Source organism: Phaenicophaeus curvirostris, chromosome 2 (assembly GCF_032191515.1).
Source record: "Phaenicophaeus curvirostris isolate KB17595 chromosome 2, BPBGC_Pcur_1.0, whole genome shotgun sequence".
Taxonomy (NCBI): domain Eukaryota; kingdom Metazoa; phylum Chordata; class Aves; order Cuculiformes; family Cuculidae; genus Phaenicophaeus; species Phaenicophaeus curvirostris.
In genome coordinates this window covers 90609057-90623954 of record NC_091393.1, presented here as the reverse complement: position 1 = coordinate 90623954, position 14898 = coordinate 90609057, and the positions used below count along the sequence as shown (strand labels likewise).

General features: G+C 38.7%; 1 protein-coding gene across 2 annotated transcripts in view; it reads right to left on the bottom strand.

Moving 5' to 3' along the window:
* Window positions 1–518: 518 nt before the first annotated feature.
* INTS7 (integrator complex subunit 7) overlaps window positions 519–14898 on the bottom strand; it is a 28512-nt gene continuing 14132 nt past the window's right edge. Inside the window, exons 11-20 of one of the 2 annotated variants that reach the window (XM_069852849.1) lie at window positions 14301–14540; window positions 13456–13593; window positions 12539–12745; window positions 8856–9050; window positions 7978–8081; window positions 7081–7149; window positions 5810–5942; window positions 4147–4245; window positions 3174–3359; window positions 519–2205 (exon numbers count right to left, since the gene is read on the bottom strand). In XM_069852849.1, the coding sequence (XP_069708950.1) occupies window positions 1918–2205; window positions 3174–3359; window positions 4147–4245; window positions 5810–5942; window positions 7081–7149; window positions 7978–8081; window positions 8856–9050; window positions 12539–12745; window positions 13456–13593; window positions 14301–14540 (1659 nt within the window). In that variant the 3' untranslated portion in view covers window positions 519–1917. Of the gene's footprint in view, window positions 2206–3173; window positions 3360–4146; window positions 4246–5809; window positions 5943–7080; window positions 7150–7977; window positions 8082–8855; window positions 9051–12538; window positions 12746–13455; window positions 13594–14300; window positions 14541–14898 lie in introns of those variants that run through there. The other variant, XR_011337058.1, reaches the window with a different exon arrangement.

The window sequence follows — 14898 nt, the reverse complement described above, 5'->3', positions numbered from 1 at the left end:
TTTTGTTTCTGAGATTTTTGGAATGCTGCCATCAGAGGTTTCCAGAAACATATTGGTCAATAACAGAGCAAGAAACACACATTCATCATGCAGGATAAAAAAACCTGTTTGACCTATTAGTCATTTTTTTTTAAATTACAATAAGGAGGCCTTTGTGGTTAAGACACGGATCTATGACTTTAATGAAAAAAAACAACCAGCCACAAACAGTCCACATATTAAATCTGACAGACTGCATGCACAATATACAAAACTGTATGCACACACACACAAAACTAAGCATATAATCATAAAAACAGGGACAGAAGCCACTACTTCCCTCAGCCAGCTTGAAGTGCAGTGGCAGTTTGTCTCCTGCACAAAATAAAAATCAGATTTAAGAAGGATGCTAGAGAATTTTTCACCACTTTTGTGAGTCTCCTATTTCCACCTTGCACCCCAATTATATTTTCTGCATATGATTACTGCCTGACCAAGATATTACAAAATCTACCATGACCACTTCCTTTTTTTTGTCATTGTTGTTAGTCTCAAGCTAAGAAGAAGAAAGTAGTTCTCTTATGCAACTATTGCAGGAAAACACAGAGAAAACAATTCTTCATCCAGCTATGCCAAAGAAACCTAGGCTTATAACAAGTCATTATGATATTCTCTGCATATAAAGCAAGCAGAATCTGCAAGCTCTAGTTAGCTTCTATGGTTAAAACAACTTGAAGAAATAACAGTATCTAAGGATTTTACTGAGAAAATAACAAAGAAAATTTCTGCTCCAATGACAGGGATGAAACCATTTACAAACTGAAGCCTGTAAGAAGTGTAATCCTTCCTCTTTCCCATTCAAGTAGGTCCTACTTCCCTGCAGAGTGATAAGCAAAGCCTAATTATGAGAACCAGGCGAAAACATGTTATGTTATGTGATATGCTACCTAGGAGTCCAGCCTTTTACACATGAAACAAGCATGAAAACTATGTATGAAGCAGCACATTTCCAAAATCATTCTGGATCAATTTCTAATATTGGCAAAATTATCCTTCAAGATATCCTATAAAGGTAAAAGTAAAGATTCCCAAATTGGTCAAAGAGTACACAAGATTACGAAGCCCTGGTATATAAAACTCCTTTTTAAAAAACACAAGTAGTTAGAACAAATGACAACTTGCAAGTTAACTACCCTATCAAAAGAGCAAACAAAACCCCCCAGCAAGACCAAAGCCTTTTGAAATACACATACATGAAAATTTTAAAAGAACATAGCTATCTTTTCTGTATCATCTGAGAAACAGTTCTTGTTCCTACCTGTAAAATTGTGCCTTTCGTAAAATTCCCTGGACAGTAACCCCTCAAGCAGCCTCTTACTACAAGGACTGGGTATGAGAAGTGAGTTACGACTGTTTTTTTTCTTTGAGATGCATGCATTAAGCAGTGCTGATGAATTGTAATAATACACATACACCAGGCAAATACTGGAAGATGCTATTAAAACATCGTAAAATAAAAATTCTAGATATTCCAGCCAATTCCTTCACATTAGAAGATACAGACTTAACACCACACTCAGCTGTGTAACTAGACAAAGCATCCTGTAAGCCTAACATTAGAACCTATGTGTTTCAAAAAAAGAAAGTACAGAAAGTTCTAGTCAAAGAGCTCTTAGTGTCCCCTGTTACCAAAGTTTGAGGAGCTTGCTGCAACAAGCGCATAAACAGAAGTCAAGAGGTCAGGTAGAAGTTCTTATGTTAAAAGCATAACTCCAAATTTGAACACAGTTGCCTCAATCAAGTTCCAATTTACACCAGATAATTCACAAAGCAGGAAATTGGCGTCTGAGGCTTTCTAGAAAGTTAAAAATGTAGATCTTTCAAAAAAGTGTTCAACAAAAACTGTAATACCATTGGATATAGAGTCACTTCTGGGAATTAAAACCGTGAGTATGCTGTTCTTTGCTGTTGCTGCTGTGATGGCGGCTGTCCTTGCTGCTGCTGAAGACGAACCTGTTGGGAGTATGGATCCTCAAGAGATTTAACGAAAATAGTTGTTTTAGGCCCAGTTTTCCAGACAATACCATTTGAATCTATTACAGAGGACTCTACTGTGATGTTGTGGGTGCCAAGTACCACAAAGTTTAATAGAAACTGAGTGCTGAAGTAGTCGTTGTGTGGTTCCACCCTCTGCTCCATTTCATTGGTCATGTTGTCAATAGGAATCTGAGAACACATGGAAGGTTAAAATGCCATTTTTTTTATAAACGGTTAAAATAAGTTTTCTGCTCTCCATTTGAAGGAGAAAAAAAAAGAAAAATCTTTGTCCTCAAGTTTCCTGAACTAAGGTATCTGCCTGTTTGAGCCTGCTTGACATACTTTTTCATCAATGAACGAGTTATTTTTATATCTATTAACAGAAGTAAGGTAGGTAACAAGTCTTTCTCCCCGAGGCTCTAGTTTTCCACAGAGTAATAAGAGTCAGGCAAACATTGCACACTTCCTAGTCAGGTTCTTTTAGAAGCAATTGACTTTTTTCCCTTCTTCCCCTCCCCAGTTTAAAAAAAAAAAGCACCCAAATGACAAAATAAAAAAAACCCAACCAAAACCAACCCCCAAACCCACCAAAACAGGCCTTTCACTAAATGTCATATGTTATCAGAGTCTGAACTTCAGACATGCAATCTTTGATAAAACTGTTGACTTGAATTTAGAGTGTATTTCCCTCAGGGACTATTCAATTTGGACAGCCAGGCCTCCTGATTTCCATAAAAAAAACAAGCCGCCCTTAAAATGAGGATAAAGAATTTCTAGAGACTATGTGGCCGTAAATAATCAACTCCTGCCTTTTTACACCTCTGTAGGGTTTTGTACAATATATACCTAGGTTGAATTTTCCTGATCTCAAGCAGATTCCTAATGCCTTGTTCTGAACATCACAAAGCCTCTTTTGTTTGGAAAGAAAAGCAGTAACAAAAAAGTATCAGCATACCACAGACTTAAAAATCCTAGATCCCTTCCATGCACTGTGCCTGGCTCTGACCAGTGCTTGAATGTCAACTGTCAAGAGTGAGAAGATTACAGAAGAACACGTTCATTTCAAACTGAAAATTCTGCTAACCAGAGCCAAACAAAAGAACAGGAAAACACAGCAAGGAAGCTTAAGACTCCTCCTGTCTCTATTCTATCCATACCTTATAGTCTTGTCCAGATTTGCTCTGTAGCACTGAAGAGACGTTTAGACAGACTGATTGGATCTTACGGAAAAGGCCTGGTTTAGATCCATGCTGAACCACTCCTTCCACCTTTAGGGCCAGTTGTTGATTGTTCTGTACTGCAATAGGTTCTGCTGGGTTCCTTGGAGATGGGGACAGAGCAAGCTGAAACAGAAGAGACCAAAATGTAATTTTGTGCCTCCAGAAACGCAAACAATTCAAGGATGAAACAGAACACCTTACTGAAACATTTCCAAGGAGCATTTGGTAGCAAAACCAGCAAATGGAAACACAGACTTTATATCCAAGACGTGTTACTATCATTATTAATAAATATCATTAGCAACACCAAATGAGGTCTTTATATCAGTTTCCCTAATTGCACTACCTCAAAAGAAGCAGAAAAAAAATCTTCTATAGAATAGCCACAGGTAAGTATACAAGGCTGAACAAAGTAGTAAAATGCAATAAGAGTAAATATTTAAAAAAATATTAAGGCTTTCACTTTTCCCAGAAAAAAGGAGTACTTGAGTAAAAAACAATATAAACATTGAAGGCCACGTGTAGCCATTCTTACTCAGTCAGATGTTAAATATTAGTGTCCTTCAAGACAGTAAACATTGCTTTTTAAGGGAAAAGGAAAATAACACAAATTATAAAAGTTGCCTTCCCAGGACTAGAACACTATTCAGCATTGCAGACTTAGAATCAACAAAAATTCCAGATAGATTTTATCTTTAAGATAAAAAAAACCCTGAATCCTAGTTAAGTCACAGCACAGCAGTTTTTAAAGATCATATGTATATATTATTCAAGTTATCCCTATCAGATAAACACAGATGCTATTTACAGTTAAGTGCCTTCATTAAAAACACTGAAACTTTCTGTCTTGAGTAAATCTTTTCTCATTAATATGAAGAGACTTTTTAGGGTACATTTGAGTAGTACTTACCTTAATACTTGTAGACTGCAGCTTTTGAAAAAAGTACCTCTGAAATGAAAGGGGTACCTTCAACAAAGCAATGACAGCATCGCACAGACAAGCTGTATGCTGTAAGAAACAGAACCAAAACAATTGAGAAAAGAAATATTATTCATAGCATAGGAAAGACATGCACCTGAGGTACTGAAACAGCAATAATTTCCACTAGAAGTCCAGAAATATATTGCTATAGTCAGAAGATAACAGCCACTGCGATGTCAGTGACTACACTCAACCTCTATTTACATTCTGCTTTTTATGAAGAAGGTATTCTGCTCTGGAAAGGACAAGCAGGCCAAGAAAAACAAAAATCCAGATCATCTCCATCCTAACATTAAGAGTCAGCAGAGCAGGATCTGCTTGAAGCACTCATATACAAAAAGCTCACACACAAACTCTCAAATAAATAACAATTCTCCAAGCAAATAAGACTGGCATCTACTGTAACTTAAAGTGGTGCAATAATTCAAGTTCAGTTTGTGAAACAGAAGGCTCCAAGGAGATCTCACAGCAACCTTCCAGTGCCTGAAAGGGGCTACAAGAAAGCTGGGGAGGGACTGTTCACAAAGGCTTGTAGTGATAGGGCAAGGGGCAGTGGGTATAACCTGGAAAGGGGCAGATTTTAATTAGACATAAGGAGGAATTTCTTTATCAGATGAGTGGTGAGGCACTGGCACAGGTTGCCCAGGGAAGCTGTGGCTGCCCCATCCCTGGAGGTGTTCAAGGCCAGGCTGGATGGGGCCTCGGGCAGCCTGGTATACTGGGATGTCCCTGCCCACGGCAGGGGAGTGGAACTTGATGATCTTTAGGGTCCCTTCTAACCCAAACTATTTTATGATTTTGAGTCGCTGGGCTGCACTGGTATGGAGCCTGTGACAAATAAATTCACAGGGCTTATATTTGCTGTATTTTTCACAACTCATTCTTCTTTTCTATTTGGAATTGGTAAGGACCGTTGAATGTAGAAATAAGGCAAATAGATCCCAGTCATGACAAATGTTCCCATGACCTTGTTTCCATCAACATCCGCTTCAGCCTAATGATGCTCACCAACAGTAAAAGCCGAAACCATATCAGTCCTGTAAATGAGTAGGCTACCAGCTCACTGTTTGCATTTGGCACAATTTACACTGTGTTCTCTGATGACCTGCATCGATAAGAGAAACTCTATGCTCACAAAACAACAGCATTAACTGCCAACAGCTCAGTGACCAAAGCTAGGCTACTGCTGGACCCTCCAGTACTATGTGTGGTAAGGGAAGAATTCCTTCATGACAACAGCATGAACAAAGACACTGCACTGCAGTATTTGAATGCAAACATGGAGAGAGATCTGACAAGAGACTTGAAACTACTTTTAGGATCTTTTCAGCATCTACTACATTCTTAGTACCAGAATTTTTAATACGTTACTTTTAATCAGACCGGTAAGATTACAGATGTGTCTTAGCAAAACTCTTCTTGAAGTATTTTTGAAATAGTGACTCTCCATATAGACCATCTGTACTAGTCAGAGGTTATATTATGTTAATTAACCAAGTGTACTCTTTAGTTTCTTGACCACCATAGGTACATCGAGTTGCTGAGTTTTTGGAACCTTTGTGTACAGAACACATTTAAAACTACTACTTGCCAAGTATGACACCGGAGCATACTTCCTGTTCAGGGATTCCACTTCTTCCAGTACATGATTAAATACAGACATCATTCTTCTTTCATATTCACTCTCAACCTGTGCAGTTCCATTCGAGTTATATTCCTGGAAACTAAAAAAATAAAACTTTTCAACACCTTCAACATACTTTCTTCATTGTAATCTGGGAGTCTCACTCCCAAACAGGCCCAACAAGACCATCCTCTGTTACAACTGGAAATTTTGAAATTAATTTCAAATGGTTTACTCTGTTTCTTCATTATTTTTCCACTATAAGACCTGCCCTTTACATTTAAATCCTTTCTTAACTACAGCTTATTCACCACTTTGTCCCCACCCTCTCTCACTTGAAGCAGTTACATGTCTAACACTCAGCGTGCTTAATTCCCCCTAGCTTTTATTAAAGCCTGCAGTGTTTAATTCCCCTGGCTTCTATTTAAGCTTGCAGTGTTTATAATGTTTTTTGAAGTCTCAGAACTCAAGGAACAGCAAAAATACCAGAGTTATGACTAAATCTGGAAGTTCATAATCTCATGCTCTGAATACAATTCCATCTCCTAGACACCCAATGTTTTGAAATACACAGCTTCATAATTTTTACAAGCATGATTAATAAATCTCCTGAGCAATGCTTAGTTCATAATGAGTAGGACAGACACTTAGGATGTTCACTTCTATTTCCAGTTACAAAATCACGCATTTAAAAATAGTTTATCCGCATTATCTTCCATGCAATCACAGCCTGAGAGTTTTAAAGGGTGATCAAATTCATAGGTACTTCAACACAATTTTCTAATCAGTGTAAGTTCACTACTGAAAAAAGAGCCGGAGGTGACGGATTTACATTAGAAGTTTGAACTAATTTAGTGCATATATTTTCAGGACTCTGAATGAAATTAATGTGCACTTACAAGTGCAAACAGTAGGCATAGAAACTACAGAACAACACAAGTTAAACTAGATGGGTAAAGAAGAGTTTACAAGTTTTTTTAGCTTAATGCAAGTCTGTATTTAAGACAAGCCCAATATAGTGCTCTCAAGAGCAAAACCAGTACAAAATATTGAACTTGAAGCACAGTCCCTAGCCTGCCAGTTACAGCACAGCAGCAACAGGTCCTCAAGTCTGCCCAGAGCAGAATTAGAAGGGTCTCCAGAGAAACTTTCTGAAAATTCTTTGAATTCCTAGGATGAAAGCCCCAAGGACTTAGAAGTAAACAGCAAAGAAGTAGAAGGTTAACCATCAAACCTACCTTACTGATTCTGGATCCAAAATCAGAGCTTCTATTGCATGTGAAATCAACAGACAGCTCTGCTGTTGCCTGATATTAATAATGAGATAAGAGACTTATAAAGTTGGCACCTAAACCAAGAAATGCAGTGTATTTACTGGTACTTGTCCTTATATTCCCAGCTTTTGTGAAGAAATCCTACAATCATTACTCCTTTAGTAAACACAGAGCAAGAACTACAAAAATCCCAAATTGTATGCTGTTGCAATTTGTGTGTCATAATTTATTTCTAAAGTAATTCCAAACAATAGTACGGCAATGTTTATTTCCAAATAGGTTTTAAGCAATTGGTGTCCAATTTTTATGTTACTAACTGCTTCCAAATGATTTTGTGCCAGTCCTCAAATAAAAGAGGACTGTTAAGATTCATGCTGTCCACATGAGATAGAAAGTGGACAAATCACAGAATCATAGAATAACCAGCTTGGAAGAGACCCACCGGATCATCGAGTCCAACCATTCCTATCAAACACTAAGCCATGCCCCTCAGCACCTCGTCCACCCGTGCCTTAAACACCTCCAGGGAAGGTGAATCAACCACCTCCCTGGGCAGCCTGTGCCAGTGCCCAATGACCCTTTCTGTGAAAAATTTTTTCCTAATGTCCAGCCTAAATCTCCCCTGGCGGACCTTGAGGCCATTCCCTCTTGTCCTGTCCCCTGTCACTTGGGAGAAGAGGCCAGCAACCTCCTCTCTACAACCTCCTTTCAGGTAGTTGTAGAGAGAGCAATGAGGTCTCCCCTCAGCCTCCTCTTCTCAAGGCTAAACAACCCCAGCTCTCTCAGCCGCTCCTCATAAGACCTGCTCTCCAGCCCCTTCACCAGCTTCATTGCTCAAATTGTAAGATTTTTAAAGGATACAGTTCTACATTTCTTAGAGTTGCAGAGTCTGCATCAAAAGACGACTGATACAGATCTCCATATCGCGTAGCGAGGTTTCGGAATTCCTCCATTGAGTGTTTCATCTACGGAGACAATGTCACTAGTCAAAAAATCAAATCAAAACAGAACACCACACATCCAGAAAACCTCAACATTATAACATACAACACTGGCGAAACAAGACAACATGCTCTGCCAATATATATGCAGTTCTTGCTTCTTCACAATCACCAAAGCGACAGACTATTATTAATGCATTAAACAGATATTTTTCCCATAACACAGCACCAACATGCTCTCCTCAGGTTAAAAAGAAAGCAAAATAAAAAAACCCCAAACCCACCAAACTCACACATCGTATAAGAGTTAATCAAACTGCTTTGTCTTTCAAAGACTACCCACCAACTCCTTACAGACTACATGCATTTTACATGCAGACTGTCTTGGTGTTCTCTACTAGTATCAAGTCAGTTGCCAACACTTGCCAAAAGGAGCTGCAGTATGACCCTAAAGTATATACTCTTCCTTAGTGTAATCTTAGTATCTGAGGTGCTTCAAAACCAGGTCAGAAAGGTCCTGCTGCACGTTTGAGCACACTGAGTGGCTTACTACACGCACATCCTTGGAAACGCAGAGTCTGAATGCATGAGAAACCATTTGTACATGCTCAGCTTCAAAACGCAGCCTGCTACAGGCAAGCATTTCTATAGCTACAGGTGAAAACTGAGGCCCACTATTTAGGGCAATGCTTCACTACCATGTTTCATTTCTTTCAGCAGGTATGTTTGCTGACAAGAAAAAAATCATACCAGAGTCATTGTTATGACTCTGCACAAGAGTGGAACAAGAACACATGCCTGGTTAGAGATACGTCCACACCTCTGGAGATCATTTCCTGACGTCATAGCAATCGTTGTGGCAATAGCTGGTGGTGGACTTGTTTTTAGGCTGTTGCAGGTACAGATAAGTTGAGAAAAAGCTTGCAGAAGGTCAATCCTGAGTTTCACAAATCCACACTGAAAGCTCAGAGGATTAAGTGGCGTACTAGCAGCCTGAAACACAGGAACAGGAATGTTGGCAATCTAGGTCAAAAGCAAACATGATAAAATAACTTTGCCATGTCACTGAACTGCCTCATCAGACAAATGAATTCTTAGTTCAATTCTAACAACTGCTTTTTCAAAACTACGCTTAACAGGTTTGTTTAATTGAAACCAGACTGAATATAAACAACACAGAAGTTAGGTAATTACTAAGCTGTATTTTAAACACACCACCCTTGTAACAAATGTGACTTAAGCTCTTCCAACACTATTAGGGGACCTATTTCACTTTTTCCCAGGGCCAAGCCATTAGACTTCAAATGTCATTAGTCCAGACAGTTCTTGCCATAAAAGAAAGCACATTGAATTGGAAGGCAAACAGAAACACAAGGGACCAAAAGAGTGATTCTTTGCATTGGCCAGAAGAGAAAGAAGTGGCTACAGTTACCTGCAGCAAGAAGAGGGAGTGATAAACTTTGATTTTTTTAGAGCTGCAAAATGGAAGGGAACAGAATGAATGCATTCAATCAGAGACACAATTCAGCGACAACTGCGAACAGTAAATAACAGAACTCCAGGAGAGCAGACATGCTGCTATTATTTAGAAAATAAGTTTCTGTGAAACTTTGCTCTTTAAGAGCTTATCTGACTTGCAGAGGCAACCGTGCCAGCTTAGGACACCCTGGAGGGTACTCAAGATTTGATAATAGTTAACCCAAAAATCCACTACTCATTTTTCTTTTACCGTTGGTTTTTTTACTGTTGGATTTATACTTTTTCCTTGGGGGCTGGGGCGGAGGGGCGCGTTGGGGAGCCATCCACAAAGCAAAGCATTGGAACCTTTTCTTACTCAAAGAATAGACGTATGTTAAATTCACACACATCTTCCCCAGTGCTTCGTATTCCTCAACAGAAAAGGTCACCTCTGGAAGCAAGAAGTCATAACCCATCCCAAAACCTTACTAAGAACCATTTCTTTGCTGGCAGTAAAGCAGCAAACCAGTTTCTCACAAGACATCATGTAATCTGAGAAATGGCTCACTACTGACCAAAATGAGAAAATATCAGCCAACTGCAACCACTTTAAACTATTGAGCTAGATTTCAACCAACAAAATAAGACTATTTAATCGCTTGAGCCATTCTGCCCCTCTTATCTACAACTTTGCCTTCCCTTCTCCAAAGGCATAAAAGAAGTCCCTTTTGAATGGAAATTGTTCAGTTTATTCTGCAATGGTGGTTTCAGAAAACCCTCTGTGGAAGAGATCTCATTGCACTGTAATTGCTCTACAGAGACTACATGCTTTTATAGTGAGTAAAGTACCAGTACTTCTATCAGAAAATCCAGACAATTTTAGTAGCACAAATTGGACTTGATTCTTGTAAATGGAAATACAAGCTTGTCTCATTAATACTGCAATTTGCTGCCCATATAGCCAAGGGCAATGAGTTACAAATCTTTTTTTAAAACAACAGAAAGAGTTCTCTGGCTCAGTCAAGTTCTTCAAACACCACCACATGTTATCAACGTATCTGGAGTCAGTGCCACTCAGTCAATGGTTCCATTAGTGCTTTGCTCAAGTTCTGTAGCTTCTCTAGATTATCAGCAGTGAAGGTTTAGTACAATGCTTCCCATGAAACGCATGTTCTGTGCCAGAAAGAGCAGATCCTATTCAGAATCTTTGCTAACTGAACAAGCAAGTACAAGCAAGACAGATGGGGATGGGGGCAGATACACGCTACACCAAGTCACTGCTCTCTGCTACCATCCGTGAAGTAATGGGACTTTCTTCCTCAAGTGGACTGACTCACATGGAAGAACATTTTGCATACAGCAATGAAGACAGACAGTTGCACGTATATCTAAATGGAATTGAGAAATCTTCTGACAAGATCAAACTGACTGAATATTTCACCATCGCTAAACTGGGCTGACTGAACATCCGCAGATTTACTGGCACAGTGTCTTCCAGCTACAAAGCGGACAGCCATGCAGGGTTCATCAGACAGCAAAAGTCTTTAGCAGTAAGACTATCGTGCACTTTATGGCACTTGGTTCCCTTCTGAGATGCTAAATTCTGTAGATGCAAGCAGCACGTGGCTTCTTTTACATCTGACATGTTCAAGCATGGTTAGGAATTTGTCTAGAGCAATGCAGTAAGTTAGCAATAGTCAGCAATAAAACACAATTTCCTCTTCTGTAGCTTTCTGAAACCTGTACATATTCCTCTGGACCACAAGGAAGTGCTTTTCTGAGTGCAAAACCTATATGTAACACAGAGGAAGTGAAGTCAGCAGTAGAGATGGAAAGGAACCCTTCAACAGAAAAAATAAAATGAGACTCTAGGGAAAGATTAATTAAATTACTGAATCACAGAATGATCTAATTAAGGAAATTATTTTCTTGCCTGTATTAAATATTAATATATAATTAGATGAGGTGTCCCCCTCCCCAGTGTCTTCAAGATGTTAGAGAAATCTTGAATTAAAAGCCTTATTTGCTTAGCCAACAAGTTAAAGACAAATACTTCAGGAGCTGTGGAACTTTCCTTCACAGGACAAAGGCATAAAATTAGTATCTTTCCTGCTTATCCAAGGACAGACTATTAATAAACAGCAATATCTGAACTTTCTTAAACACTAATATCTAAATTATCACGACACTGACAGTTCCATTAACAGAAAAAGAAAAAAAAAAAAAGCAGTTTCATTCAAGACATACAGAAAACTGTATGTAAAGACTTCTTTATGGAATCCAAGACATGAAAGAAAGTACTGTGTATTTCATCTTTTGTTAAGGAGCAACTCCACAATAAGAGCTGATGGTCTATATATATTAATGCTTTTTTTTGTTTAAATTCGCAGCCATCACACACAGAGCTTCTTGCTGTTTTAACCACTTCAGAGAAGCAGAAAGCATTTGCATAAAAGCAGGATGACCATCTGAATTCTGCTGATCCGGTAAGATTGAATTGTCCTTCCTCTTCTTACTAAATTGCCTTGCTGCCTTGTTGTTAGGATTCCATAAGATCACATCGTCAAATACAAAGTAACACAAACTCAGCAGGAGGGAGGAAGACAATGAAATCCTTCTCCATATCTGAGAAGATAGCAGCTAGTTTAGACAAATTCCCAGGCGTGGCTATTATGACAGCATTTGTCCAGCCAAGGCAAGGAGTGGAAACTAAGTACTGTAATTTTTAAAAAGATCTGTCATATATCATATAATTTGATCAAGACAGGAAGGCAGAAGAGAAGAGAAGAAAAGAAGGAGAGAAGAAAAGAGAAATCTGGCTAACCATACTTAGCTGAGCTACACGATCTTCTCTCTGAAGATGCAGTGTGTTACAACTGTCGCCTTCCCTGCAGCCCTCTCAAAAAAGAACCTGGCAGACACCAGACATTTTTAAAAACCTCTTAGAGTTTTAAGAACAGAAACTAAACAGACCTGTTGCAGTATACAAACACCATCGCTAAAAGCAGACGATCCATGCTCACCGTCAGTGATGCTATTCCTTTGTGATAGGATTTTAAAGCTTCAGCAATGCAAGAAAGCGCTGAGCTGTAGTTGTCCTCTTGCAAACCTGCCAGACACTGTTCTGCATGGGAGAACTCCTTCAAACTGTTCAGCCAGAAGTAGAAGTGTTCTGAAGCCACTTGAGTCAGCAGGCTTTGATACAGTTCTCTGGCCATGTCATGGTTGCCCTGTAACGACAAGAATGTTTCTAAGAGGGGACATGAAAGAAGGCTGCATCTCTCTATAGAATAAATACAAATTAGATAAGTAACATATCCAGACCTACTCTTCCTTTGAAAACAGAAATAGTGAAACTTCTTCCAGTTATTTGATCATGACAATCCTAACAACAAATAAAAGCACAAGTACTTTTTTATAGAACTATCAGCCTGTATAAAGTACAGTACTCATTTACACAAGATAATTAGACAAGATGAGAAACAACTATGAAAATTTACATTTACCCCAGCATCTCATACTGGGTTTTCTACATAATTCTAACCTCAGCTGTGACCACTGAAGGGAAAAGAGAAATAGTATCTTTTTCTTCCTTTCTTTGCATTGAAGAAAGAGAAGCTCACATAAGGATGGTCTACGTCACCTTCTAAAGAACAGCTACACAATGCAGTTCCAGAAAGTATCAGGTCATTACTTCCTTCCTTATCAAATACTTTAGGAAGACTAGTGAAAAATCATCCTGATGGGATGACTGCCCTAAACGGAATATATCTGTGTCTGCATTCCAGGGAATTCAGAGGACAAATTACATTTTTTGCCTCCCATTCATTTCTTCCTCCCAAGTTCTAAAGTTTTCCTTACTTTCTTTTTCCAGTTCAAAGAAATCCCTAGCATTCTTCTAACAACATCAAACCATTTTCCTGCAGGTATTTTCACGTACCATTCTTGAAGCCTGCCTGGCTATCCTGTAGGCTGTCCATCCATTGGAGGCATTCTCAAGCTGCTGTTTGATAACCGTTTTGATTTCTGAAGACAAAGCTTTCTGACTGGAAACAAATATCACTGTCGCAAGAGAAACCTAATGAAGAGTTCAAGGGTGAGGAAGGTTATATTTCAGAAACAAAAAAAATTATGACTTCTGTTTCTTACACTACCAGAAATAATCTGCTTGACTTTGGACTCAAAACTACATAGAAAGTTAGAAATACATCTTAACTGAAGGACTTTTCTCAGTCATATATCCTTTAAGTAGCTATGGCAACCCAAGTATTTCTTGTAGATTAAAGTCACTTTCATTTAAGAATGAATCTTTACTGTGGCTTTTAACAGGAATCTCAAATGTTCCATATGAATTTAACAGGAAGACTGTCAGTTCTTTCTCAAAATTCAAATTCTTTTCCAAACAGATGTGATAAAAGCATTTTTTTCTCTTACAGTATATCACAAGTCGTGTGCGTAAGAGTACCATCCATATATTAGGCTAACTGCCTTTTTGTTTTTCTCTAAGCATTATTTTACAGATGCTCCAATAATTTCAGTGGCTGGGTTTGTCTAAGCAGTGCCACCTGCTGGAAAATCTAATGGAACACATTGCACAGTTCAGCTCCAACCACAAGGTATGATTTCAATATCGAACGTTGACATTTGCAGACAAAAGTTAAAGCAAAACTGGTATATCAATTTGGACATAGAAAACAGCTTAGCTGCCTTTTTAAATAAAATCTATCTTTAGTAGTTTACATAGACTTTATCCATCAAGGGCTATTCATCAGAAGGGGGTCTTACCAAGAGTTCCTGTTTTTTATCTGTGGTAGATCGTCCAATTAATTTATAGAGGTCCATCAGGTCTCCTAGCATCCCATCTGCTAAGACAGGCAGCTGCATGGCAATAGCTGCTAAGCAGTGGCACATGAGAATCCTGGCAGCATCCTGGGCGCTGTGTAACTGCGTCAGCAGGGATTCAACCACTGACTGGCTCAGGTGAGGACGGCACTTGACCAGCTTTACCATACAAGTTAATGTGATCTGCAATTCACACAATCAACAGGTAAAACAAACGCAATGTCTACTTAAAAAGGCAGACACACTTAACTGCGAGCACGACTGTAGAAATATAGAAGACCTGGTGTTTTCAGAACCACGTAGTCTACAACAGATGAGATTTTTCTAGAGGCCAAGACTCTGACCCTGAGCTCACAGCACAAAAACATATCATAAATTAAAAAAATTATAATAATTTTACTCATACCACCAGCCTGCACAGATAAATAACTAGATAAAATTACTGGTAGCAGCTTATAAAGTGGGAAAATAAAAATAGTAGTTTATAAAGCATTGTACATTGCATCCCCATCTCTAAAAAGCAAGTTCTGTCCAAGATTCT